Raw genomic sequence first — 25,991 nt, 5'->3', positions numbered from 1 at the left:
AGAGAGAGAGAGAGAGAGAGAGAGAGAGGTATGATCATCTATATTATTTAATGTTACAGTGAACCTCCAAGTATTCACAGGCTCCAGATTCGCGGATTCCTCTATGGGCATTATTTGCGGGAAGTTCACCTATTCACGGTATTCATCTTTGAGAAATATCCAGAAATTACTGTATGTTCTTATCAATTTCATCAAAAAATGCATATTTTGTGATAAACTAATTAAAAAACTGGCATAAACATTCTTTGTGGGCTTTTCTTAAGTTTTAACTAACAAAAATGATATTTTGATGTTAAAATAAAATTTTCACATACAGTGGACCCCCCCGTATTCGCATTCTCCGGATTCGCGGACTCACACATTTGCGGATTTCTCTCGGGAACGTTTCCCCGCATTATTCGCGGAAAATTCGCGCATTCGCGGTATTTTTCTATGAGAAATATCCACAAATTCCTGGTTTTTGTGATCAATTTCATCATAAAATGCACTTTTTGTGATAAAACTATTAAAAAAACCAAGTATGAAAATTTTTAGTGGTTTTTCTTAAGTTTTAACTAACAAAATAGGCTGTTTTTAGCGCTTTTATAGGGGTTCCAAACATTCGCGGATTCTAACTATTCACGGGGGGGGTCTGGTACGCATCCCCCGCGAATACGGGGGGAACACTGTATACTTACTAAACAATTACATTAGCTGTACGCTTTCTTACCTGGCAGTCGAAAATTCAAATTCCTGGCGGCGGTAGCAGCGCTGCCATCGTTTGTGTAGGTGATACACATCCCGCCCACTTTCGGGAATACCTGGTACTGCTGAGGTTTAGACTTCAATTCATTGAGTCGCAACGTCCATCTGTGGGGAGGAGGGAGGACTCTGATTATGTAATTGTTTGGAAAGTATAAGTGAAACCTTATTTTATCATTAAAATATCATTTTCACATAAGTGACTTACCAAACAATTACATTAGCTGACTCCACATTACCCGGAAGGTGGGTATATGGACAGCTTTATGAACAAAAACAACAGTCACGTGCTCACATTATATATAATGTCTGCAGTACCTTACCTTGTGAGAAAGCAGCTACAAGTAGATACTGCCTCTGGTCGGCGCTCTCATCACATGTAGGAGACGTGGCAGTAAAGGCCAGGGTTGTCCCTACTAATGGTGGGATTTTTTGCAATCATGGAAGTTCACCGATGATTGACAAAAAACTAATTTGCCCTTGCCCTGGGCAAAAAGACCAGATAAAAAACCATACAAAACCATCACCTACTCTAAAAACCATATGGTACCCTTAACCAGATATAAGAACTGGTGGGTACTTCAGGTACATGTACTCCCAGGTTTCCCACAAACTCAAAAAACCTCAAATTCCTCCCCTATGCTTCCTCTCCCAACACCATTCCCGCTACTGACAACGGTCCCAATCTAAAGCAGTTTTCGTAAGTAGTTTCTACCTCCTTCAAATAATGCAATGCAAACACCGATTTTGACTTCCAGAACGTAGTTTGCATAATGGAGGATAGAGACATATTCTGTCTGAAAGCCAATGACGTTGCTATTGCACAAATCTCATGCGTCTTCACTTTCAGCACCCTAAGAGCATGTTCATGAGTTTGGGCATGCGCTTCTCGGATCAAACTCCCCAGGAAAAAGGACATTGCATTCTTTGAAAGAGGCCGAGACGGGTCTTTCACCGAGCACCAGAGTCAGCTCGACTCTCCTCTCACAGTTTCTGTTCTAGTCAGGTAGTGTCTGACGGCTTTGACCGGACACAATGTACGTTCCTCATCTTCCGACCCGACTAAGTCCGTTAGGTTCTTTATCTTGAAAGAACAGGGCCAAGAATTCGAAGGATCCTCATTTTTAGCAAGAAAGTCTGTTACATAAGAGCAAACTGCATTGCCCTGGGCAAAACCCACTTCCTTACTCATCGCCTGCAACTCGCTTACTCTTCCCGCTGTGGCTAAGGCGACTAGGAATAGTGTCTTCCTAGTTACATCCCTCAAGGTTGCAGAATTCAATGGTTCGAATTGGGGGACGTTGAGCCACCTTAAAACTACATCCAAGTTCCATTCCACTTCTTCAGGCTTGAAAATCTTGGAGGAACTAAAGGATCTGATTAGGTCACTGATGTCCTGATTTGATGAAATGTTGAGGCCTCTATGCTTGAAAACCGATGAAAGCATGGCCCTATATCCTTTAATAGTTGAAGTGGCCAACTTCTTGGTGTCCCTCAGAAATAAAAATCCTGCAATTTCTGTTATAGATGTTTCAGAAGAAGAGATGCTATGTCGTCTGCACCATGACCTGAAAACTTCCACTTGGACTGGTAGAGCTTGGCAGAAGAGCTGCTTCTGCAGCTAGCAATAGCCTCTGACGCCCTTCGCGAAAACCCTTCCGCTCTGACCAGGTCCCTGACAGTCTGAATCCTGTTAGGGCCAGAGCGGACAACCCTTGGTGATGTCGGTTGAAATGGGGTTGTCTGAGAAGCAATGGATTTTGTGGAAGTAGTCTGGGAAAATCCACCAGCAGATCGAAAAGGATCGGGAACCACTCTTTCCTGGGCCAGAATGACACCACTAGGGTCATAGTCACATTCTGGTGTGATTGAAGCTTGTTTAAGACCTCTCATCATCCCGAAGGGAGGAAAAGCGTAAACGTCCAGTCCTGTCCAATCTAGCAGCATCGCATCTGTTCTCCACGCTAGTGGTTCTGGAATTGGAGAACAGAAAATGGGAAGGGGATTGTTCCTCGATGTGGCAAACAGATCTATCGATGGTCTTCCCCAAAGCTTCCAGAGGTCCTGACACACACTCTCGTTCAGAGTCCATTCTGTTGGTAACACCTGATTTACCCGACTCAGTTCGTCTGCAAGTACGTTCATTCTCCCTTGCACGAATCTTGGAAAAAGGGTGATCCTCTTCTCGTTCGCCCAGGTGAGGAGGTCTTCAGCTATCTTGTTGAGAGAGAACGAGTGGGTCCTTCCCTGCTTCCGTACATATGACAACGCTGTGGTGTTGTCCGAGTAGACTGCTACGTTTCTTCCGGTGACTAAGTGGTCGAACGCTTGTAGCCCTAAGAGGATGGCCTTCAATTCCTTCCCATTGATGTGCAAGGTCTTTTCTCGTTCTGTTCACAGACCTGACACTCTCGTCTCCTAGGAGGGCTCCCCACCCACTGTCTGAGGCATCTGAGAAGAACTGCAGGTCGGGGTTCGACACGACTAGGGAGATTCCTTCTTGTAATCTTTCCCTCGAATGCCACCAACAAAGATCCATCTTTATCTCTTCCATCCGGGGGAAAACTAGTGAGTCCGACTGGGTCTTCCGAGACCAATTTGCTTTCGGGAAGAACTGAAGCGGCCTCATGTGTAGGCGTCCTAACCTGACAAAACTCTCCACTGAAGCCAGGGTCCCGAGTAGGCTCATCCATTCGAGTGCTGAGCAAGACAGGCGAACCAGAAATTGCTGGACTGTTGAAAGGCAGGACTCTATCCTCTTCGGGGAGAGAAAAACCCGAAAAGCTGAGAGTCTAGTAACATCCCTAAATAGAGAATCCTCTGAGTTGGAATCAATTAGGACTTCTCCCACTGACGCCTGGATCTGGCTCTCAGGAGCCAGTCATCTAAGTAAAAAGCTGTGTTGATCCCCATCAAATGCAGCCACTTTCCCAGAGGAGCGAGCATCCGAGTAAATACTTGAGGGGCAGTTGACAGACCGAAGCAGAGGGCTCTGAACTGGAAGACACTCTTCTTGAAGACGAATCTCAGGAACTTCCTGGAGTCCTGATGGATGGGGACATGGAAGCATGCATCCTTCATGCCGAGAGATACCATCCAGTCACCCGGTTGGATGGCTGACATTACCGATCGACTGGTTTCCATTCGGAATTTCATCTTCCGGACGAAGAGGTTCAGAGCGCTTTCCTCCAACACAGGTCTCCATCCCCCTGATGCCTTGGGGACTACAAAGAGCTGTTGTAAAACTCTGGGGAGTTCGTGTCTGTTACTTCCTCTACGGCCTCTTTGTTGATGAGCTCTTCTACTTCTTTGGCTAAAGCCAAAACTCTTGTTGATCCTGTCGAGTATGCTGTCAAACAGACAGGTATATTGTACAGTGGTGGATCCTGCATAAAAGGGATCACATATCCCTCTCGAAGCACCTGAATTACCCACTGTTCTGCTCCTCTTCGACTCCATTCCTCACAGTAGTCGTGGAGTTTTGCCCCCACGGGTGTGTGAAGGACCTTCCAATCATTTCTCTGTCTTAAAGGAAGGTTTCTTGGTAGACTTGGAGGTGGTTCGTAGATTTGTTCTTGGTCTCTGCTGCCACCTCCACTTACCTCCTCGAAAGGGATGTTTTTGTAGAGGAGAAGCTTTGGCTCCTGTCGCTGGAGGTTCCTCAGGTCTTCTCGCTGACTGAAAAAGAAGATCATGGGTGGACTTTTTCTCGAGGTCCGACAGCACATGCTTAATGGTTTCTTCTGGAAACAGGTGAGATTTACTCGGGGGGAGAACAACAAAGCTGATTTTTGGTTCGTGGCTACTCCTCGAGATGTGAAGAAGCACCACCGTTTTCTCTTCTTTAGTACTCCCATAGTGAATAGGGCGGCCAATTCCCCTGAACCGTCTCTCACTGCCCTGTCCGCACAGGACAACACATTGAGCCAGTCGGCAGAAAAATCCTCATCTAGAGACTGGCAATCTTATATTTTCCTGGCTAACGCTGCAATAGTCCAATCCAGAAAACTGAAGACTTCGATCAACTTGTATAAGTTCTTCACCAAGTGATCCAACTCGGGTGAAGAGAACAACACTTTCGCAGCCGAGAACGCTGCTCTTCTGTTTGAGTCCACAAGACTGAAGAGCCCAAGGAGGCAGAAACTCCCAAAGAAGGAACTTCTCCTGTCGCATAAAACCTGTAGGTTTTATTCTGCAGCTTCGACGGAGGAAAAGCGAACGAAGCCTTGCCTGACTCCCTCTTCTTAGCAAGCCACTCTTCTACTTCCTTCAGTGCCTTCTTTGAGGACTGAGAAAGAACTGGTTTCGGTAACCCCGAAGGCACTGATCTCCTATCCTTCACAAACATCGACGGAGGTGAAGGCGGCGAAGCTGGTTAAAAAAAATCCGGATAAGTCTGTAAAAGAAACCTTAACAGACCAGCATAAGCAGAAGAGGGCTTCGAATCCTGGTCTTGAGTTTCCTCTTCCGACAGGACGGCCGATACCCTGTCTTCCTCTTCCGTCTGGCTCGTTGTCTTCTTCAAAAAGACCAACGGTTCTTGAAGATGATGTTTAAAGGGACCCAAAGTGGAATCCTCTAGCAAGGGTTTGGCCTTCACATTATCCTTAGGCGAAGACGAAGTCATGGCTGTTGTACAGCTCTTCTTCAAAAACGAACGACTGGGAGTCGAAACAACACGAGATGTATGAGGCAAACAAGTCGAAGCAGCTCGAGGCGAATGAGTCGAAACAGCTCGAGACGTATGAGGCGAACGAGTCGAAGCAGCTCGAGGCGAATGAGACGAACGAGTCGAAACAGCTCGAGACGAATGAGGCGAACGAGTCAAAACTCCTATCGATACACAATGAGGCGAGGCAGTCTCGCAAGCGAGCGAGCGCTGTAACGCACGTGAGCGTCTGACCCCGTCCGAAGTTACGCTATCCGAAGAGGACTGATGATCTTCCCGGAAAAACTGGTTCGGTGCAAAACTGCAGGAAGGTTGTGGACTCCAGTGCTCCTTGGATTTCTTAACAGGCAGCGACATCCCTCTCGTACGCTGGGCATGTCTTTTCAACGGACGCGACACTAAATCACTCCACACTTTTTGCCTCTACACAGGCGACTGCACTTCCGAGTCAGACGACAACTGCGCGTCACTGATATCTACACCTCTCCAGCGGCGTTTTCTGGGCACTTGCAAGTCAACTATGTCGACGGAGTCGGCGACTGACCATGGGCAAACTCCCCCAGTCTCCCTTCGACCTCCGGTATGTCTTCTCCCAGGAGCTGGGGAGTATGACAGTGACCATCCTCTAGGAGAACAGGGGGAACGGACAGCCGCCTCCTCGGACACGACAGTGACACTGACACTTGGCCTAACACTGGCCTTTTCACTTGACTTCTCTACGAACGCACGAAACGACATACCCAAATCCATAACAGATTTTGCCAAGAACTCAAATTTCTTGTCCATCTTGGACTCTAACAAGGAAATGGTGTTGGGATCAGAAACAATGTGATACCTGGTCTGGAGTAATTGGTACTGAAGTTGGAGGACTATCAATAGGTGAAATATTCAATATAAAAGTGGAAAAGATAGTGACGGTTTGTTTGCCTCTAAAGGCACGGGAGTTGTCTCTACTCTAGTTTTACTACCCGCTCTAAGAGCTGTTTTCCTTTTCCTATCTTTGTCCATCTTATCCAAATGAGTTTGAAAAGTCTTCCAACCTTGTTCATCTAAACTACGGCACTCATCACAAGTTAATTCCTTGCTACAGCACTGACCCCTACATTTAACACATTTGGAGTGCAGATCGTAACATAGTTTAGCTAATCTAGTTTTGCAGCCACTGCTGCAAAACCTAACTGAAGAAGAACTAGCATCAGACATCTTCGTAATAACTTGCTAATTACTAGGCAGCTAACAGATGAAGCAAAAAAGCCAACCAAGAAATTGTACATCACCAAAAAAGAAAAAATCCACAATGGCGACGAAAGTCGACTGCAACAACAAACCACCGGTGTTACCCCGTGGCTGGCAGAAAACGAATTGAAGTCTAAAGCTCAGCAGTACCAGGTATTCCCGAAAGTGGGCGGGATCTGTATCACCTACACAAACGATGGCAGCGCTGCTACCGCCGCCAGGAATTTGAATTTTCGACTGCCAGGTAAGAAAGCGTACAGCTAATGTAATTGTTTGGTAAGTCATTTATGTGAAATAGGCAGTTTTAAACATTTTTATTATAGGGGTTCCAACTATTTGGGGATTCTAGCTATTCGTGGGGTGGGAAGGGAGGTCTGTTATGCATACCCCACGAATACGGGAGGTCCACTGTAGTATTTACTTATCACATAAAAGCTTGAAAACCTATAAATTATATACAAAATTAAATAAATACTTGCAGGGTAGGTTTTCTTGAGTATTCGAAAATGTTGTGTTTGAGTTCGCATGTCTGTGAAAAATTTGCATATGATAAATAGTTAGGTTCCAATGAAAAGTTTGTGCTATTGTGAATTTGTGCAACTCGAATCGCGTAAGTCTGAGCTATTACTGTACACCCTTGGCCACCAACCCCATGAGACACACGCTGGGGGAAAGTGGCCTGCAAGGCTATCACAAATCTTGGGTTTGTATATTAACAATATATTCAAAATATAAAAATAATAAAAGAAAAGATCCCACCGGGAAAAGCGAGTGTAACAAAAGTCAGGTAAGAGCTCCCAAAAACATGTCTGCATCGCATGATGGCCGAAAGCAAAGTGGAATGTTTACATCCTGGCAGGCGTATCTCCCCACCTACCGGACAGTAGTTACTGACTAACCACCTTATTCAAGAGTTTTAATGGCATGTTCCAGCTTTGCTGTAAGCATATTCCCATTGTAAAGACCAAAGATTTGTATATCATGTAGGAACAAGTCGGAATTCATCACAGAACGAGTTAAATCGGGAAGACAGAAATTAGTTAGCAATATTTTACGAACATGAACAAGTATTCTTAAGATTATAAGAATATAGTAGGGTAGTTAGCCACGAGAATACTTAGGATAATCAGGGAAGGAATTAAAAGGAATAGGTTTTGGATCACATACAACTAAAACTGTCCTAGTGTCCTATGACTCAACCAGTCCCTTGTACCTCTCTGAAGAAGCCAAAGGATGTATGGATCATTTTTTACTACTTAATCACCTACAACCCTACATCTGCCAGTATGACTTGGTTCCCTGGTAGACAGCTCTCTCTGACAGTCACTGAACTAACACAAGGCAGTCCATAGGCTGCTTCCTGTGTGAATGGGGAAACAGCACACCCTCTCACACATAGTTAACAAAACCAAGTCTGCACAAAAGACAGAAGGATCTGAATATCCTGTTTTTTTGCTTGAACCATTAGGGAAAGAGAAAGAAGCACTTTTGATACAATGATCAGGAAGAAGGGTGGTGGAACGGGTGTATAGGATTCCTCACGAGCACTCACAAGAAACACTTCATGACTATCTAAGCCTACCTGTACCTAAACTACCAATTCCACAGTGGAACAAACATCTTTAACAAGATAATTTATGTTCTTAGTTATTTCTCTCCTGTTCCTGGGCTTAATGTATGTTTTCTTAACATTAACAGGCAAATCACTTGCTTTGCTAATACGTACATATTTAACATTTAAGCTTGTTATGCTTAGTCAAAGACAAACAGTTCCCACACTGATTATTCCTATACATATATTCTATACTTAACAAACCAAACTGGTATTAAAAATCTGCATACTCTGGAGAATTCTGCCAAATAGTAAATAAAAACATAGGTAAAACAGAGGAGGGATTTCTTTTTTTGTGCCACCACTAAATAATTTATGTAATGGCATTACAAAAACACTACACTTGTCGAAAGCTAAACATAATTTTGATATATGATACCTTTGCAAAAATATAGCTACATACATCACTTACATAATACACAAAGAAAAACATGCACCACTCAAGCAATCAAAGTGAAAGTGTATACTACCTTGTAAATACTTCAAATCTTCTGACATCTTTCTCCTTTTTAAATATCTTAATAAAGTCTGTTGCTTGAACAAATACATCTATAGCTGATGGTAAACTTGGAGCTATCTGGTCAGACTGGGCAAGCTCCTTTTCAAACAAAAGGTCGAATTTCTCTCTGAAAATAGTTTACAACCATTAGCTCTGTAAACAAACAAACTACAATAGGCTAAAACTGAAAATATGAGGCCACCAGAATATACTTCTCAAAAAAAGAGTAATCTGAAATTTCTTACGTTTCTGTGTTCAGCACAATATATAAGTACAGTGGTCCCCCGTATTCGCGGGAGATGCGTACCAAACCCCCCATGAATAGTTGGAAACCCTATATAAATGCTTTAAACCTCCTATTTTGTTAGTTAAAACTCAAGAAAACCCACTAAAAAATTTTATACCTGCTTTATTTAATGGTTTTATCCAAAAAGTCCATTTTATAATGAGATTCATAAAAAAACAGGAATTTGTGAATTTTTTTCATTGAAAAATACCGTGAATAGCCAATTTTCCACTAATAATGCAGGGAAATGTTCCTGAGAGAAGTCCGCGAATGCGTGAGTCCGCGAATCCGGAGAACGCGAATACAGGGGGTCCACTGTATGTAAAAAATAAAAACATAAAATTCAGTCTGGAGTTTCCATCACAAACTCCTGATATCAAGTCTATTTTATTTTATTTATGCACAAATCCCAGACACATCAATCCAATTGTTAAAAAAAAAAAAAAAAAAAAAAAAATCAGATGACTTAGGTGGGTTAGCAAATACGCATACTGTCTCCTAAGACCCAGGTAGTTAACTGAAGCATACTTTATGTCAACTAATAAACAATTCTTGTGATTTCAAAATTTTATAAAATCATGTCCAGTTTTTATTTTTATTTCTTTTCCTTGCAACATACATAATAGCACCAAAAGCATCAAATTTTTACAGTAAATTGTATTTTTCCTAACACACACCTCAACACCTGAAGTTCTTTACACAAGGATTTAGCTTGTGAATATGTGCTGGAACAGCTGTTTAACTTTCAGACAGCATCATTACCCATCAACGGGTCGGGGGAAGTCCCACCCACCCGTCGCACTGCACTTTCCTTTGCTTTCTGATCCAGGTACCAGAATGAAGGGCGGCCAAGGGGGGATGTGAATGTAAAGAACTTCAGGTTTGTATGTTTGGAAAAATACAAAATTACTTCAAAAATTCACTATTTGTTACTACACAAATACATAGTACAGTGTTCCCCCCGTATTCGCGGGAGATGTGTACCAGGCACCCACGCGAATAGCTCAAACCCGTGAATAGTTAGAAATCCCCTCTAAAAATACCTATATCTGCCTATCTTGAAAGTTCAAATACCAAATGTCTACTTAAAGTAGTATCCTACATCAAATATATCATTGAATTGGTATTATTAATATCATTTTAAAGTCATCTTAAACATTTTACCATTAGAAATATATAAACAGCCAGTAGCAGAGAGAGAGAGAGAGAGAGAGAGAGAGAGAGAGAGAGAGAGAGAGAGAGAGAGAGAGAGAGAGAGAGAGAAATAACTCCTTACGATTTCAATAGATTGAAATGAACGTCTGGAGGCAACACTTTTTTTCCCCTCCCATAAATACATATATTTCTCCAGAGAAGAGAGAAAGAGAGGACTGAGCAATTATGATTGTCTGTCTATCAATTCTTTTGCTGAGAGCGAGAGAGATAAAACAAGGAAGAAATAGAAACACCAAATGTATACCTTATGTAACATCCTGCATCAAATTTACCTTAAATTATTATCATATTACTGTATTAATCTTAGAGATTGTATTAATATAATTTCAAAGTAATCCTAAACATTAGTACCCTTAAGGTATATACTTACATACATACTTATAACACTTGCAGCCAAGAGAGACAGAGTTACCACTATGACTGACAAGTATCTTGTGGAGAGAGAGAGAGAAAGAGAGAGAGAGAGAGAGAGAGAGAGAGAGAGAGAGAGAGAGAGAGAGAGAGAGAGAGAGAGAGAGAGAGAGAGTTGTCCTTACAGTATTTAAAAGAGTGAAATGGAATGATTATTGTATTTAAAATACTCGCATATGAATTTTGTAATTACAGTTATATTATTATTATACATATTATAGTATTATTATTGGAAAATATTAATAATAAACCTATTACATACATGTCCATAAAAATGATCTCATCTCAGTAAGAGAGAGAGCGAAAGAGAGAAAGATTGCATAAAAACCATTAAATTCGTTGACCATTGTATGGCATATTACTTTCCCAGCTCCGAGCATCACTGGAGTTATGAGAAGGTAAGGAAATTGATACAGAAAAAGACGAAGGGAAGAATTTTCATTTGAAATTAGTTATCGTATTATTACTTCTTCTATTACGTATTATTATTATTATTATTATTATTATTTGAAAATATAATAAACACATGCATCTACCATAAAAATTCTCTCATCTCAGTAAGAAAGAGATTATCCTTAAAAGTGAAAATGGAAAGGTCATTTTCATCTCTTTAAAATACTGAATTTTGTAATTACAGGTTTTATTATTATTATTATTATTATTATTATTATTATTATTATTATTTTTACTCTATCACAGTCCTCCGATTCGACTGGGTGGTATTTATAGTGTGGGGTTCCGGGTTGCATCCTGCCTCCTTAGGATTAGATTAGATTAGATTATAAAATTTTTGGCACATAGCCAAGCGCCGGAGCCGAGGGGCCATTCAGCGCATATATATCTTTAAGAATAAAAGTCACTATCGTACAAACAAACATACACACAACCGATTAACATACAAATCATTCATTCATAAAAACCAAACAAGAAGCCTAAAACAATTAAGAGAAAAATTAAAATTCATAAAAAAAGACCAATATTTTTTTAAAATGTCCATAATTTGCTCTGCCTTGAAGCACCTTCACCTAAAATATCGCCAAGAGACTTATTTGCCAGCAAACAAGCTCTACGTTTGTTTTCAAATGAGGGCACTCCACCAAAATATGCACCACAGTCAAATCCACATGACAAGTGGAACAGCAAGGAACCTGCCTATCCGCTCCACTCATCATTAGATACCCGTGAGTATATTTAGTGTGGCCAATACGTAATCTAGCTAAAACTATCTCAGACCTTCTATCCATCCGGCTATGAGGCCAAGGATGAACAGAAGGCCTAATCGACTTTAATTTAAGATTATTATCTAAACTAGACCAGTGGGCCTGCCACTGGTCTCTACAATAAAATCGAATGGTACTTTTAAAATCGGAAACAGGGACGCCCATGTTGGAAATGTGCCTAAGCCTAGTTGCAGCCTTAGCAGCAGCGTCGGCTCGCTCATTCCCAACAATTCCAACATGGGACGGAGCCCAACAAAACCTAACAGAAAATCCTCTTCTATTAATTAAAAGATAAAACAATCTTGTACTTCTTGCACTAAAGGGTGGCAAGAGACTAGGCTTTTTAGAGAAGATAAAACACTCAAAGAGTCAGTAAATATGGTAAAAAACCTTGTTAGTACAAGAACTATAAAAAACATATTTAAGAGCAGTCAAAACTGCCAGCAGTTCAGCTGTAAAAACAGAGGAATTAGATGGAAGCTTCTTTTTAATTATATTATCACTAGTCACTACAGAGCAACCAACACCATCAGAACCCTTCGAGCCATCAGTATATCTATGATGAGAATCACCATGTTCAGAAGCATGATCCAAGAAACTTGCCTCAACTGATCACCAGAACTGTTGCTCCTGCTTTCCCTAATTGGGCAGATTTCTATGTGTGGCCTATTCCAAGGAGGAAACTTTGAGGGCGAAATTTCAGCTACTGCAGGGGTAGTAATCCCACCTCCCTGGCAGAGCTGGCTAGTCGAACTTCAAGCGGCTTTGGCAGTCTAGGTCTATTTGGGGCTCTATCAGATGGTTCTCTAACGTACTTATAGTTTGGGGTCAGCTTTGACGTAAGTACTCTGATATGACTCTCAAGCCCAATTCCTCCCTACGGATAACATAACGGGGGAAAACCTGACTCAACATATAGGCTTTCTACTGGTGAAATTCTATAGGGCTCCCGTACAAATAACGTAAAGCCATATTATGGACAACATCTAATTTCTGCAGTGTTGTCTTGCACGCACAACCATAAACTTGGCAAACCATAATCAATTTTGCTTAGGCATAAAACCTGATACATCCTCAAGAGGGTGATTCGATCTGCCCCCAATTAAAATTAGACACGACTTAAGAATATTAAGATGAAGCTCACGTTACATACAACTTCATTAACATGTTGCGTAAAAGTTAATTTTTATCAAATGTAACACCTAGATACTTAATGCTATCTTCATAAGGTAAAATCGAATAATTTAAAAACAGTGTAGGGATCTCTTCCATTCTTCTTAATCGACAAAATCTTATAGCTTTGGTTTTTTCTGCCTGAAAATTTGACCCTTTAGTACTGGCCCATGATGTTGAAGCATTAATAGCAGTCTGAATCATTGACAATCTTCGACAGCTGTAGACTTACTACAGATTATTGCATAATCATCAGCAAAGGCCAGACCATGCACCCCGACAGGAACTTGTTCTAGTAGGCCGTTGACAGCTACATTAAAGAGTGTTGGACTAAGGACGCTTCCCTGAGGTAACCCTTCTTCTTGAGGGTAAGCAGAAGAAATGTAAGAGCCCACTCTTACTTTCAGGTAACGTTCTGTCAAAAAATCTTTAAGACAATAGAACAAATTACCCACAATACCCCACTCAACAAGTTGCATAAGGATACCCCCTCGCCAGGTAGTGTCGTAGGCTTTTTCTAGGTCAAAGAACACTGCAACAGTCTGGTTTTGCACAGCAAAAGCATTCTGTATCTCCCGAGTAAGGAACATCAAAGGGTCAGAAGTACTTCTATTTTTCCTAAAGCCAAACTGCCGATTAGATAAAAGATTCTTTGAATCCAAATACCACACAAGTCGAGCATTGACCATCCTCTCATAAATCTTGCTAACACAACTGGTTAGAGCAATTGGCCTATAGTTCTTAGGAAGGAAGGAATCTTTAAAAGGTTTTAAAACCGGTACAATAATCGATATCTTCCATGACTCTGGTGAAGTTCCTGAAAGCCAAAAACTGTTTAAAATGTCTAAAAGAAATTGTTTTGTACTTCTAGGCAAATTAAAAAATCATTGAGTAGAGTATATCATCTTCACCAGGAGATGTTGGGGAAGATAACGAGATTGCATGATCTAACTCTTTCATGGTGAAAGGAAGATTATACGACTCTGAATTTAAACTAACAGCAGGAACAACCGTGGTACCGTCCCTAATATTCCTGAATGCAGGAGAGTAATGTAGGGCACTAGATATATTGGAGAAATGCCTACCAAAGGTTTCTGCAACTTCTCCAGAATCAGATATGAGGAAGCCATCAATTTTCAATATAGGCAAGGGAGGTGGAGAAAATTTCCCTTGCAGCTTTCGGATTCTGTTCCAGACTCAATGACATCGGCGAATCATATTTTAATTCACTTATATATCTGATAAACGATTCCCTCTTTGCTTGCTTAAATGTTTTCTTTTGCTTAGCAAGAGCTCTTTTATAGATAATTTTATTTACCAAGCAAGGGTATCTACGATATCTCTTGTAGCAAGTTCTTGTTATCTTTCGGCTCAATGCGCATGCATCACTCCACCAAGGTACTAAAGGACGCTGAGGTTTACCAGAAGTTCGAGGAATAGACAGCATGGCACCACACAACAATATACTGATTAAATACTCATAAGCAGATGTTGGGCTCTGAAAATCATTTATCTCTTGATCAATTTCAGTAGATTTTTTGAATAATCCCCAGTCAGCCTCCCTACCTTCCATTTGGTAAACATGGAGATGGAATATTTTTCATATACTTTAAGTGAATGGGCCAATGATCACTGCCATGATCATTCTGGTCTACTACCCACTGGTAATCTAACCTCAAAGACGAAGAGCATAGTGAGGTCAATGGCTGAATCAGTATTATGAAAAACATCATGTCTTGTAGGGGAACATCATTCATTAAAGTGATGTCATTCAAGTCAAGCAGCTGTTCTATTATTAAAACCCCACCGGTCGCAGTTTGGCTCTCCCCGAGGGTGTGCTTGGCATTAAAATCCCCCATCAGAATGAAGGGTTTAGGAAGCTGGTCTATCAGTGTCTGTAGGTCGTTTAATTCTAGCTGGCGGGGATTACCCTGAGCATCCTGTAATCTACTTTCTAATGATGGATCAAGGTAGAGAGAGCAAATTGTGATCCATTTATAATTAAAAATTTGGACTGCACAAGCCTGCAACACAGTGTTCAATTGAACAACCCTGTGATTAACAGACTTGCGGACTATGATGCCTGTGCCTCCCTGAGCACGTACACCTATCAGGGGTGAAGACCTGTGAAATGAATAATTAAAACCCACATTGGGTGTGTGCTCTCCCAACTTTGTCTCTTGTAGACACATCGCAGATAAATCATGTTCCCTAAACAGAACCCGAACTTGCTCTCTATTTGATATAAAGCCACGGATGTTCCACTGCATGAGAGCCATTATTTAGAGGAAGGGATCTTAAAATTCTCTACTAATTTAGGAATCTGTGTCCTGGTGAGAGATATCTTATCAGCTTTACCAGTACTACTAGATCTAGATCTAGGTGTTACAGATCTTTTTGATGAAGGGCCTTCACTTGCCCTTTCAGTTTTGCTTTTGTTTTTTCTTTGATATCTGAATGACCGTGAATGAGGCGAAGAGGGAGAAAGGGACCTCTTCTGACGAATAAGGAGGGCCTCGATCTCCCCACCGTCATCTCCACGGTGCACTGTAACGTCAGGATCAGGTGAGGGCTCAATGTCAGGCAATGTCCCTGACACAGAGAAGTCGTCATCATCCTGAGATCTGGTTTGAACCCTAGAATCAACAGGGTCCCCTGGCTTAACCAGAGTCTCTGCAACATGGGAAACCCCACCAGGAGGGGCACGGGAAGCCCCACCTGGGGGGCCACGCGAGGCCCCACCAGGGGGGGCATGGGAGGTCCCACCAGGTGGGGCACGGGAAGCCCCAACAGAGGGGGCACGGGGTGTCCCACTAGAAGGGGTGTGGAAAACCCCACCAACGGGGCACCGGGGAGCCCCACCAGAAGGGGCACTAGAAGAAGCAGTACTCAATTGTTGTGCTTTCAAGGCATCCAAATAGGATTTCCTGCCCAACAGCTTTTTGGCCTGTCCCACACTGATATGTTCAGCAATAGATTTTAGTAATGCCTCTTGTTCTTTTTTTAATTCACTACATTTCTTATCACGGGCTCGATGTTCACCCTTACAGTTTATGCACATTACCGGTCCAGAACATTCCTCGTGCTCAGGCTGGCCACACGATTCACAGAGTTTATTTCTGGTACAAACATTAGAGGAGTGTCCAAAACCAAAACATTTAAAGCACTGGAGCACTCTCGGTCTATAAGGACGAACTTTCATGATTTCACTGTCAAGAATAATTTCAGATGGCAGGAAAGAATTTATAAAAGTTAAAAATAAGCATGATGAGCGGGGCACTTTAAAAACCTTCCAAACCAAGTCTGGACACATATCCAAAATTTCCTCCTCATCCATTTCATGTAAATCTTCATTAAAGATAACACCCTTCGCGTAACTAAAATTATAGTGAGGTTTTACCTCTTTTACCATACCCTCAGGATCAAGCTTCAAATTTAGTAGCATTACCGACTGAACATTGGTCTTGGTATGAACTAAAAAACTATTACGCCCAAAGCAAGTTACTTCTGGGCTCCCAACATTGCCGATTTTCTGGCTTACCAACCTTTTCACCTTGAAGAGGTTGCCTCTCTCACCATGCGTTGAGATAATTAACCACTTAGCTGGGTCTGGAGATCTGGAGATTTTACTTATTCTATTGGGATCTTTTATTTCATTTGGTGGTTTATAAATGTCAAGATTTCTAGGGACCTCTTCTGCCTCTACAAGTCCAACACTCATAGAATCGACCTAAATTCTCTAAAGGCTCTGTGAGCTTCCGATTCAGAGTTGAAAACTATCCAGAATTCAAAAAAACCATAATTATTGCCAAGTTTATTTCTTAATTCTTTGATGTTCCCAAATTTACAAAATTCATTATATATCGTGTCATAATTCCAGTCTAAAGGGACTGGTTTCACATGCAGAATGTTTGTAACAAGGAGCTCATTTGAAAAAGGCTCCAAAGTTACAATGGAGGAATTACCAGGTTTTTCCTTGTCCTTATCCTTGCCTAAGTCGTCAACCGAAGATCTAAGTAATGTCGCCATAAGACGAAGGATTTATGATTCGTCCAGGTAGCCCCCACCCACCATGGAGCCACATTTAGAGGACAGTGTTATCCCATACAGGGCTGCCCTAGGGGTACCACCCAGATATACACCCCACCCTCAGTGCTTAAGGCGTCATGATGTCCGTCGAGATCAGACCCAGCACTAAGAGCGGGGTTTGACATCTAAACTTTCCCCTCGCTCGACCACGTTAGGTACTCGAGTTCTACGGGTGAGGTGGCATGCCAACCGTCCTCACCCTCCATCAAATCCAATGAACAAGTCCAAATCATGTCCAAAACCAATCCAAGTCATCAACATAAAAACCGTGCCTTATAGAGGGAGGAAGCAGAAGGAAGAAAAGTTTTAGTAAAAGGAAAAGGGCTGACTTATTTAGTTGGATCAACAGCTGGGCACCAAGGCCCAGCGAGAAAGTAGTTCCCACCAGGCATCAGGGCCCAGCTGCTGAACCCTAAGCCCCCCATCCTCGGCAAGGCTTAAGCATCTGGGGGGTGCCTCCTTAGGAGTCCATCACTTTCCTTACTATGTGTGCTGTTTCTAGGATCACACTCTTCTGCATGAGTCCTGGAGCTACTTCAGCCTCTAGTTTTTCTAGATTCCTTTTCAGGGATCTTGGGATCGTGCCTAGTGCTCCTATGATTATGGGTACGATTTCCACTGGCATATCCCATATCCTTCTTATTTCTATTTTCAGATCTTGATACTTATCCATTTCTTCCCTCTCTTTCTCTTCAACTCTGGTGTCCCATGGTATTGCGACATCAATGAGTGATACTTTCTTCTTGACTTTGTCAATCAACGTCACGTCTGGTCTATTTGCACGTATCACCCTATCCGTTATGATACCATAGTCCCAGAGGATCTTTGCCTGATCGTTTTCTATCACTCCCTCAGGTTGGTGCTCGTACCACTTATTACTGCAAGGTAGCTGATGTTTCTTGCACAGGCTCCAGTGGAGGGCTTTTGCCACTGAATCATGCCTCTTTTTGTACTGGTTCTGTGCAAGTGCCGAGCATTCACTTGCTATGTGGTTTATGGTTTCATTTTTCATATTGCACTTCCTACATATGGGAGAGATGTTATTTCCGTCTATCGTTCTTTGAACATATCTGGTTCTTAGGGCCTTCTTATTATTATTATTATTATTATTATTATTACTATTATTATTATTATTATTAGTAAATAACTGAAATTATCAAAACACATTTTACATACTAGTACCATAAAAATTCTTTCATCTCGGTGAGAGAGAGAGAGAGAGAGAGAGAGAGAGAGAGAGAGCGGAGAGAGAGAGAGAAGAGAGAGAAGAAGAGAGAGAGAGAGAGAGTGTTTATCTCTGTTCTCTCAGAAAATACTTATAAGCTTCCAGCAAAAGAGATGGAGGGAGTTACCACTATGACACATCTTGTGTGGCAAAAGGGAGAGAGAGAAAGAGAGAGTTAACCTTGATTAAAAGTGACATGGATAGATTAGTATTGTATTTCTTTAAAATACTCACATAATATGAATTTTGTAATTACAGTTATTATTATTATTATTATTATTTGAAAGTATTAAAAACATATAGTACAAGTACTATAAAAAATCTCGAGTCTCTGTAAATGACAGAGAGAGAGAGAGAGAGAGAGAGAGAGAGAGAGAGAGAGAGAGAGAGAGAGAGAGAGAGAGAGAGAGAGAGAGAGAGAGAGAGAGAGAGAGAGAGGGAAATTACATGAGCACTTGGTAGCAACAAACACAACAGCTCCTCCCCCTCCTACCACATAACTTGATATATATGACAGTTTTAGTACCTGGAGTTAGAGAGAGAAGACTGGGATTTCCTTCATTCTTCCATAATTTTTTAAATTTATAACCTAAAATCTTACTAATTCACTATGGCATTTTCTTTAATGAATTGATATTATTGCTGTATACATTAATATTAATATTTGAAAATAGTAAATCATTTATTTATCATACAAAAAAAAACATACAACTTTTTAGTAGAGAGAGAGAGAGAGAGAGAGAGAGAGAGAGAGAGAGAATTATTATTTTTATTTTGTGATATCATTTCAACTTATTAAACTTACTAATACAGTATTAATCAAAATTAATATTTGAAAATTAGTAAATCATTTTTGTATCATAAAAATGTATTTAGTCATGAAAATAAACATCAAAATACACTAATAAGTGATTATTTTTGTTGGAAAATCCCACGAATGGGCGAATCCCCCGCAAATAAATGGGTAGATATGGTCCAGAGAGAAATCCGCGAATCAGTGAGTCCGCGAATCCGGAGAACACGAATACGGGGGCCCACTGTACGTACATACAAACCTTCATTATTTACATCATAGACTTACCCATTGGTGGGGGAAGTCTGGGCAAATCTCTGAACTAATTGGTTGGTTTTACCCAGCCAGGATGACCTTCCTGGTCTGGACCAAATTGGATTTTGCATCTGCTGCACTTCTGGGAGTAAAGTAATGAGTTTGCTTAATTAATTTGATAAAGGCTTGGATGAACCCAAAAGTGTCAGAGACAATAAAGAGATTTTGACAAAGGAAAAATCTATTTCTGGGCAGTGACCTGTGTCGCCCAGTGAAATGTTCCTATAGCACTCATTTCTAAGGTATAAATATTGCTAAATATACAAGAGAAAAAGCTACATGGATTATACCAGGATAAACCTGGTTTGCTCACCCCTGTATAGGGTGTCTGTATAAAACTGGGGCGAGTGACACCGCTACCAGAGGTCCCCTGCCATTTAGTCTCTTATTTTGTCAATTTCCCCCTTCTAAAGAGGAGCCGTACCAAAGCCATCTACTGCCCGCTACTGCTACAACTAGTGCCTCGATCGTCATTCCTGAAAATAGCACCCAAGCTTGGGCCTACAGGGTGAGGAAACCAGGGGTGGGTTCACTGGGCGACACAGGTCACTGCCCAGAAACAGATTTTTCCTTTATCAAAATCCCTTTTCTGGGCCACAAGCTTGGATATAATATCCACAAGGCTACTGGAAGGGAGAAATTAAACTGTTTAAGTAATTCTACCCTGTTTTAATCAAGCTCCCTTAAATCTAAGGTAAAGTTTTAACAAATATCTTAAGTCTAGGTCCTTACTCTATGAAGTATATATAAAAACCACGACCAAATTCTGTTAAGACTAGGGTGATTACTACACCACGTAATATAAGATATTACTACATCAAGTAATATAAGATATTTTACATATATGAATAATAGTTAAATATATACAGTACAAGAATGGTTCGATTGTGCAACCTAAGTGAAACTACCGAGGTGAAGGCTAGGGGCTATAAGAGAGGCAGGAAGGAGAGAAAGAGCTAAAAGAAGGGCAGACCTATTACGACTAGGTATTTCAACATGACAAGGCTGTCAAGGGATACAATGTTCCCTGCTGCCACTGCTGAATATTTGAGGGCCTCTAAGGATTTAAGGTAGTTACGTTTAAATACTTTCGGTGACTTCCATCCCGTATTCTTTGTAAGGTCATCAAAGTTCATGTGGTGGAAGTGATTAATTGAGGTAGCTACTGCTCGGACATCATGTACATGCGGGACTGATTACGGGTTAGCCTGTTTAATAAAATACAGAATTTGTTGTCTAACTGCTTTTAGTGAGATTGTTCCACCATTCTCTCTAATGAATAAAGGACCTGAAATTTATTGGAAGTTCTGTCTAAAAATGATTTCAATGTTTTGACTGGGCAAAGGGATAGATACTGTGGAAGTGGGACAATCTTCCAGAGGGACCACCTGCCCTGAGGATCTTCGTTTTTAGCCAAGAATTCCGATCTGATAATAATAGAACTTCTCCGGATGGAAGAAAGTCAATATGATTTGGATCTCTAGAAAGAGCCGACAATTCTGATATTCTGGCTCCTGAAGCTAGGTTTACAAGGAATAAAGTCTTCCTAAGGAGGGTTGTATAAGGACACGATTCATTGTCAGTGTCTGAAGCTAGTTTAAGTACGTCATTTAGAAACCAGGAGACTGTATGAGGTCTGTCTGCTGGTCTTAATCTAGCACAATGCTCTAGGAATCAATGAAAAATATAAATCTGTTAAATTAATGTTAAAACCAAACTGGAATATTTTCCTTAAGGCAGATTTAGTTGTGATAATAGTACTAGCTGCTAGGCCCTTCTCAAACAGGGTCCTAAAGAAAGTAACAGGCAGATTCGTATTCATCGTCTTTACTTATGAGTCTTCCAGGAAAGAGGCTAGCTTCTTACCGCAGAATCGTACTGCCTAAGCGTAGATTCCCGTTTGTCTGATTCTAGAAACAAATTTCATGAAGTCCATAAAGTTAGGGCATTCTGAATCCTTGAGGAAGCGCACACAGTCCTCGTTTGTACTGATTGTGTTAGCCTCAGGCTGGGGATCTGTTGGGGGCGGAGTCCCAATTCCTCTAGTTACGGGTACCAATTGCTCTTGGGCCAGTTGGGAGCTACAAGCGCAATCCGTCCTTTGAAGGATCTGAGTTTGTCCAGGACTTTCATTAGCAGAAATATTGGAGGAAAAAGGTAAATCCTCTGCCAAATGTTCCAATCTATGGACATGGCGTCTGTGGCCTGGGCCATGGGGTCCAGATTGGGAGCCACATAGCACTGTAACTTGTGGTTGGATTCTGTGGCAAATAAGTCTACTTGGAGACCTGAGCTTTGCTGACTGATCCACTTGAATGACACGTCGTCTAAGGACCATTCCGACTCTAGTGGAGTTGTCCTTGACAGTGCATCTGCCACTACGTTCCTTACTCCTGCCAGGTGAGTTGTTGACAGATGCCACTGGTTCTTTGCTGCCAACGAAAAGATTGCTATCATGAAATGATTTATGTGGCTTGATTTGGAACCTCCTCTGTTTATGCAGTAGACTATTACTGCACTGTCTAATACTAACCTGATATGGATCCTCCTCGCCAGAGAGAGTTCCCTTAGGGTTAGAAATACTGCCATGGCTTCTAAAACATTGACATGAAGCTGGCGGAGTGTTAGTGGCCAAGCGCCTTGAACCTTTTCGTATTGGGAGTATCCCCCCCAACGGCTTAGTGAGGTGTCCGTGTGGACCACTAAACTTGGTGGAGGGAACTGTAATGGTACTGATTTTGCCAGGTTCTTGACTTCTGTCCATGGACAGAGTCTCTTCCGTAGTATCTGAGGGATGCGGGAAATTTTGTCTCGCAGTTTCCTGTTCGCTCTGGTCCGCCAAACCCGGTTATGTCCTTCAGTTTGGCTTTTAGTAGAACATCTGTTACTGAGGCGAATTGGAGTGAACCTAAGATTCTTTCTTGGTTCCTCCGGGACATTTGTCTGCCTTTGAGGAAGTGCCTCGTAGCCTTTGCTATTTCCCTTCGTTTCTCCGGCGGGATCGAAAGTTGTGTGAATTGAGATCCCATTGTATTCGCAACCACTGAAACCGTGGTGCCGGAGTGAGTCGGGATTTCTTGCGGTTTATCTGGAATCCTAGGGATTCCAGAAATCTCATCACTTTGTGGGTTGCTCTGAGACATTCTTTGTTGTTTGAGGCCCAGATGAGCCAGTCCCTTGAGCTCTCGGTTCTTGTACTACTGTAAATATTCTGGGCACTATGTTGAGCCCGAACGGCATTACATCGAAGGCGTAAGCCTGTTTGCCTAGCCTGAAGCCTAGGAAGGGGCGGAAGTGTCTTGCTACCGGAACATGATAGTAAGCATCTGTAAGATCTATAGAGGTGGTGACGGCCCCACGGGGAAGTAAGGTCCGTACCTGCGAAACGGTTAGCATATGGAACTTGTCGCATTGAATGCATGAGTTCAGATGGGACAAGTCTAATACATATTATTCTTGGTTGTTTGAGTCTTCTCTGGAACGCTGAACAAGAGTCCTTGAAACTTTAAGTATTTGCTCTTTGTAATTACCTTCTTTTTTGAAGGTCTTGAGTGTACTTTATTAGATCTGCTGTAGGATGTTGATAAAAACTGGTTGATGGAGGAGGCCCTTTCTCCCAACTCCATCCCAGTCCTTTTGCTATCATGCTGTGAGCCCGAGTGCTGAATTTCCAGCAGCTCTTGAATAAGTCCAGCCTTACTCCTACCTGAGGAGTCTCACTGGTTCGCCGAGGGTCGGCTACCCCGGCTTCCTCTGAAGCCTCTTCCTCTGCCGGATGCTCTTCCGCCAGCTCTGCGGAAAGTTCCTCTGGCTCGACTACCTCTTGCGAACCTGTTGTACCCATGAAATACCACCTGGTTCACATAGGAGGCACCAAAGGCCGGGGAAGAGGTAAATGTGGCCGAGCTTTGGGGCTGCTGAGAGGGTTGGCTCTGCAGCAGCACGAACTGTTGTTGAGGCTGAGCCTTTGAGGTGGATGGTTGGTTCAGCTGGCCTACTGGAACAGCCTGGACCATTGTTTGAGGTTGGGTAGTCTGGAAGGACTGAAACCTCCTTGCTCTCTTCTTACCCCTGGGCTGTGCTCCAGAGGATTCAAATCTCCTCTTGGGGATCAGGCCCCAGCGAACTCGCAAGCTCTGGTTGACCCTAGCTGCTTCACCCAGAACTTCGTTCGCTACGGTCTTGGGGAACAGGTTCGCACCCCAGATCGAAGCTTGATGAGCCTATTTGGTTCATGGCGAATGGAAGTATTGGTCAAGACGTGCTTCCTGCAGTTCGTCCTGGCTACTGCGAAGTCATACACATCACACTGTATGGTGTGAAGCAATGACTTCATCAGGATCTTGAACAATGGTTCGTCCGTGTAGACCAGGGTCATCATTTCCACTATAGTGGCGGAATTGATAGACCTACACAAGTGACATCTGGCTACATACTCCGCCTTTACCAGTGCCTCTGGGAGTCTGGGTAAGCGCTCGCTAAAGAGCGTCGTAGCACAATCTTGGCTCAATTTGCCTACTGAGAATGTTACCGGGGCATCTACCCAGCACTCCATACCTCCCGGGAAGAGCACGGATGGTAAATCTGTCTGAGGCATGGGTTTGTCCTCTGCCTGAAGTGTAAGCTCTACCATCTTAGAGGTACACGGAATGGGAGTGTCATCTGGCACTACAAACATCGTGAAGGGACTTTTGTGGTGTGTCAACTTCGTGTTAGTGCACTCCCAATCAGTTAGGGTTCGAACCTAGGCTGATTGAGCTTGGTCTCTGGGGAAGATGACTGTTTCTTTAGGTACTTAGTCTTCCCTGATCAATGCCTCCTCCGTCAGGTGCACATAACCTGAAAAGGGAAATTGTAGACCCGGCAGGAAGAGCTCAAAATCTTCTACTGGCCGGGTTCCGCACTCCTCGATTGTCAGCATGCCCTCTGAGAAGGGGGCATGTGCTGCTAACCTCCAAGGGTTATTGTTCTTGAAGGGTGGCAATTTAGAAGCGTCCGGTACTGCCCGGGGTTACTGTGGTTGTCCGGACTGAAGGACTTCCTGCATCAAGGTCTCTTGGTCGTTCAGTCTTTCTGCCAAAGACTGAATAGACTGACCTGACGTCTCCAGGCTCGAGACCAGCTGAGCTGAGATCTTTTGGAACTTGGATTGAACCAAGTTCCCTATCTCTTGCATCACCATGCTGGAAAAGGCTGTTGAATCAAATCCAGGGTCCTGGGATCTGGGTTTAGACACTTTTGCCCTCGATCCCTGCCTAGTTGTGGCAGCTTTTGTTGTGTCTAACAGAACGGCTTTCCCTAAGGGGCTTCGATTTGGAAGGCTTAGGGAGGGACTTGGTAATAGACCTATGGGCATCTATTTTAGCCTTTACTTTAGGGATTACCGACCCCGACTTGTCCCTGGAAGTCGTAGGTCTCTGGTAAACCCCTGAAATGAAGAAGAAGAGGAATGAGACAGGCTAAAGGACAGAACTTTAGCCCGTGTAGCAACTGTCGATTATCACTGGCTCGCAGTCCAGATTGATCACTGCAACCTCTCCGACGACTTCATCCCCTAAATCCTCCAGGTCTTCCGCCAGCATGGCCTGTGTTTCCTCGCGGATCTTGGCGATGATCGGGGCCGCCAAGTCCGCTGCTACCGCTGCCAACATCTTCGCATTGGGGTAGATGAGGGAGCATTTCCTCAGCCAGCATGTAGGGATGTTTGGCATTGACTTTGTGGCCAAATCCTCCCATCCAGATCTTGAGGGTGGAGAGGGCCAAGTCCTTGACGGCTTGGGGGTTCGTCTGGGTAGTGAGGTCTAACACCAAATTGTAGCAGACTTCGCACCCATCTGGGTGCAAGACCAACAAGTCGTCCACTTGGACCGCACAACCTGCATGAGTGCGGCACACTTCATGCCCGCACGGCTGCTGCAGGATTGCAGTACATGCTGTCTCCTGACAGCGTACTAACTTTAAGTTAAAATGATACATGAGTATCATTTTATGGACCCGCCGGAGATGAATCCGGCGGAGCATGCACTAAGTTATAATTGATACAAGAGTATCGTAATATATATAGCCGGAGATGTATCCAGCGGGGCATGCACTAAGTTATAATTGATACAAGAGTATCGCAATATATAGACCCGCCAGAGATGACTCCGGCGGAACATGCCTTCCTACATTATAGTCGCCGTAATAAATTCCGGCGGCATGCATATAAAAGGCATTCATATTCATCCTCTCCCGCCAGCTTTCCGGACCCATTATGCATTCTCCTCATAGTCTTTTATACAAAATTTAGGCTTGGTACCAACAGAACAGGGAAAGGTTAAACCTGGCCTGAATCCGTCGGCACTGGAGAGGCTTTCTTAGTAAACTAGGATCGCCTCTCTTAGCTCATGTCTGCCTCCACCGGAATGGGGCACAGGGGTACAATGGTAAAAATGGGGGAGAAGTTAGGGAAGGGAAATCAAAGTACTTTTGGTCCTAGGATACCCGTCGGGGTAGAAAAGCCCGGCG

At 42.7% G+C, this 25,991-nt stretch overlaps 1 protein-coding gene across 4 annotated transcripts in view; it reads right to left on the bottom strand.

Moving 5' to 3' along the window:
• Nucleotides 1-25,991, bottom strand: part of LOC135216336 (ubiquitin-protein ligase E3B-like) — a 776,183-nt gene that overhangs the window by 416,849 nt on the left and 333,343 nt on the right. For all 4 annotated transcript variants that reach the window (XM_064251540.1, XM_064251539.1, XM_064251543.1 and 1 more), the window contains exon 3: nucleotides 8,729-8,884. In XM_064251540.1, coding sequence (XP_064107610.1) covers nucleotides 8,729-8,884 — 156 coding nt within the window. The remainder of the gene's footprint in view (nucleotides 1-8,728; nucleotides 8,885-25,991) is intronic.

Source organism: Macrobrachium nipponense, chromosome 6, assembly GCF_015104395.2.
Source record: "Macrobrachium nipponense isolate FS-2020 chromosome 6, ASM1510439v2, whole genome shotgun sequence".
Taxonomy (NCBI): Eukaryota; Metazoa; Arthropoda; class Malacostraca; order Decapoda; family Palaemonidae; genus Macrobrachium; species Macrobrachium nipponense.
Note: the sequence above shows the minus strand (reverse complement) of the source record. Positions and strands in the feature narration are given on the sequence as shown.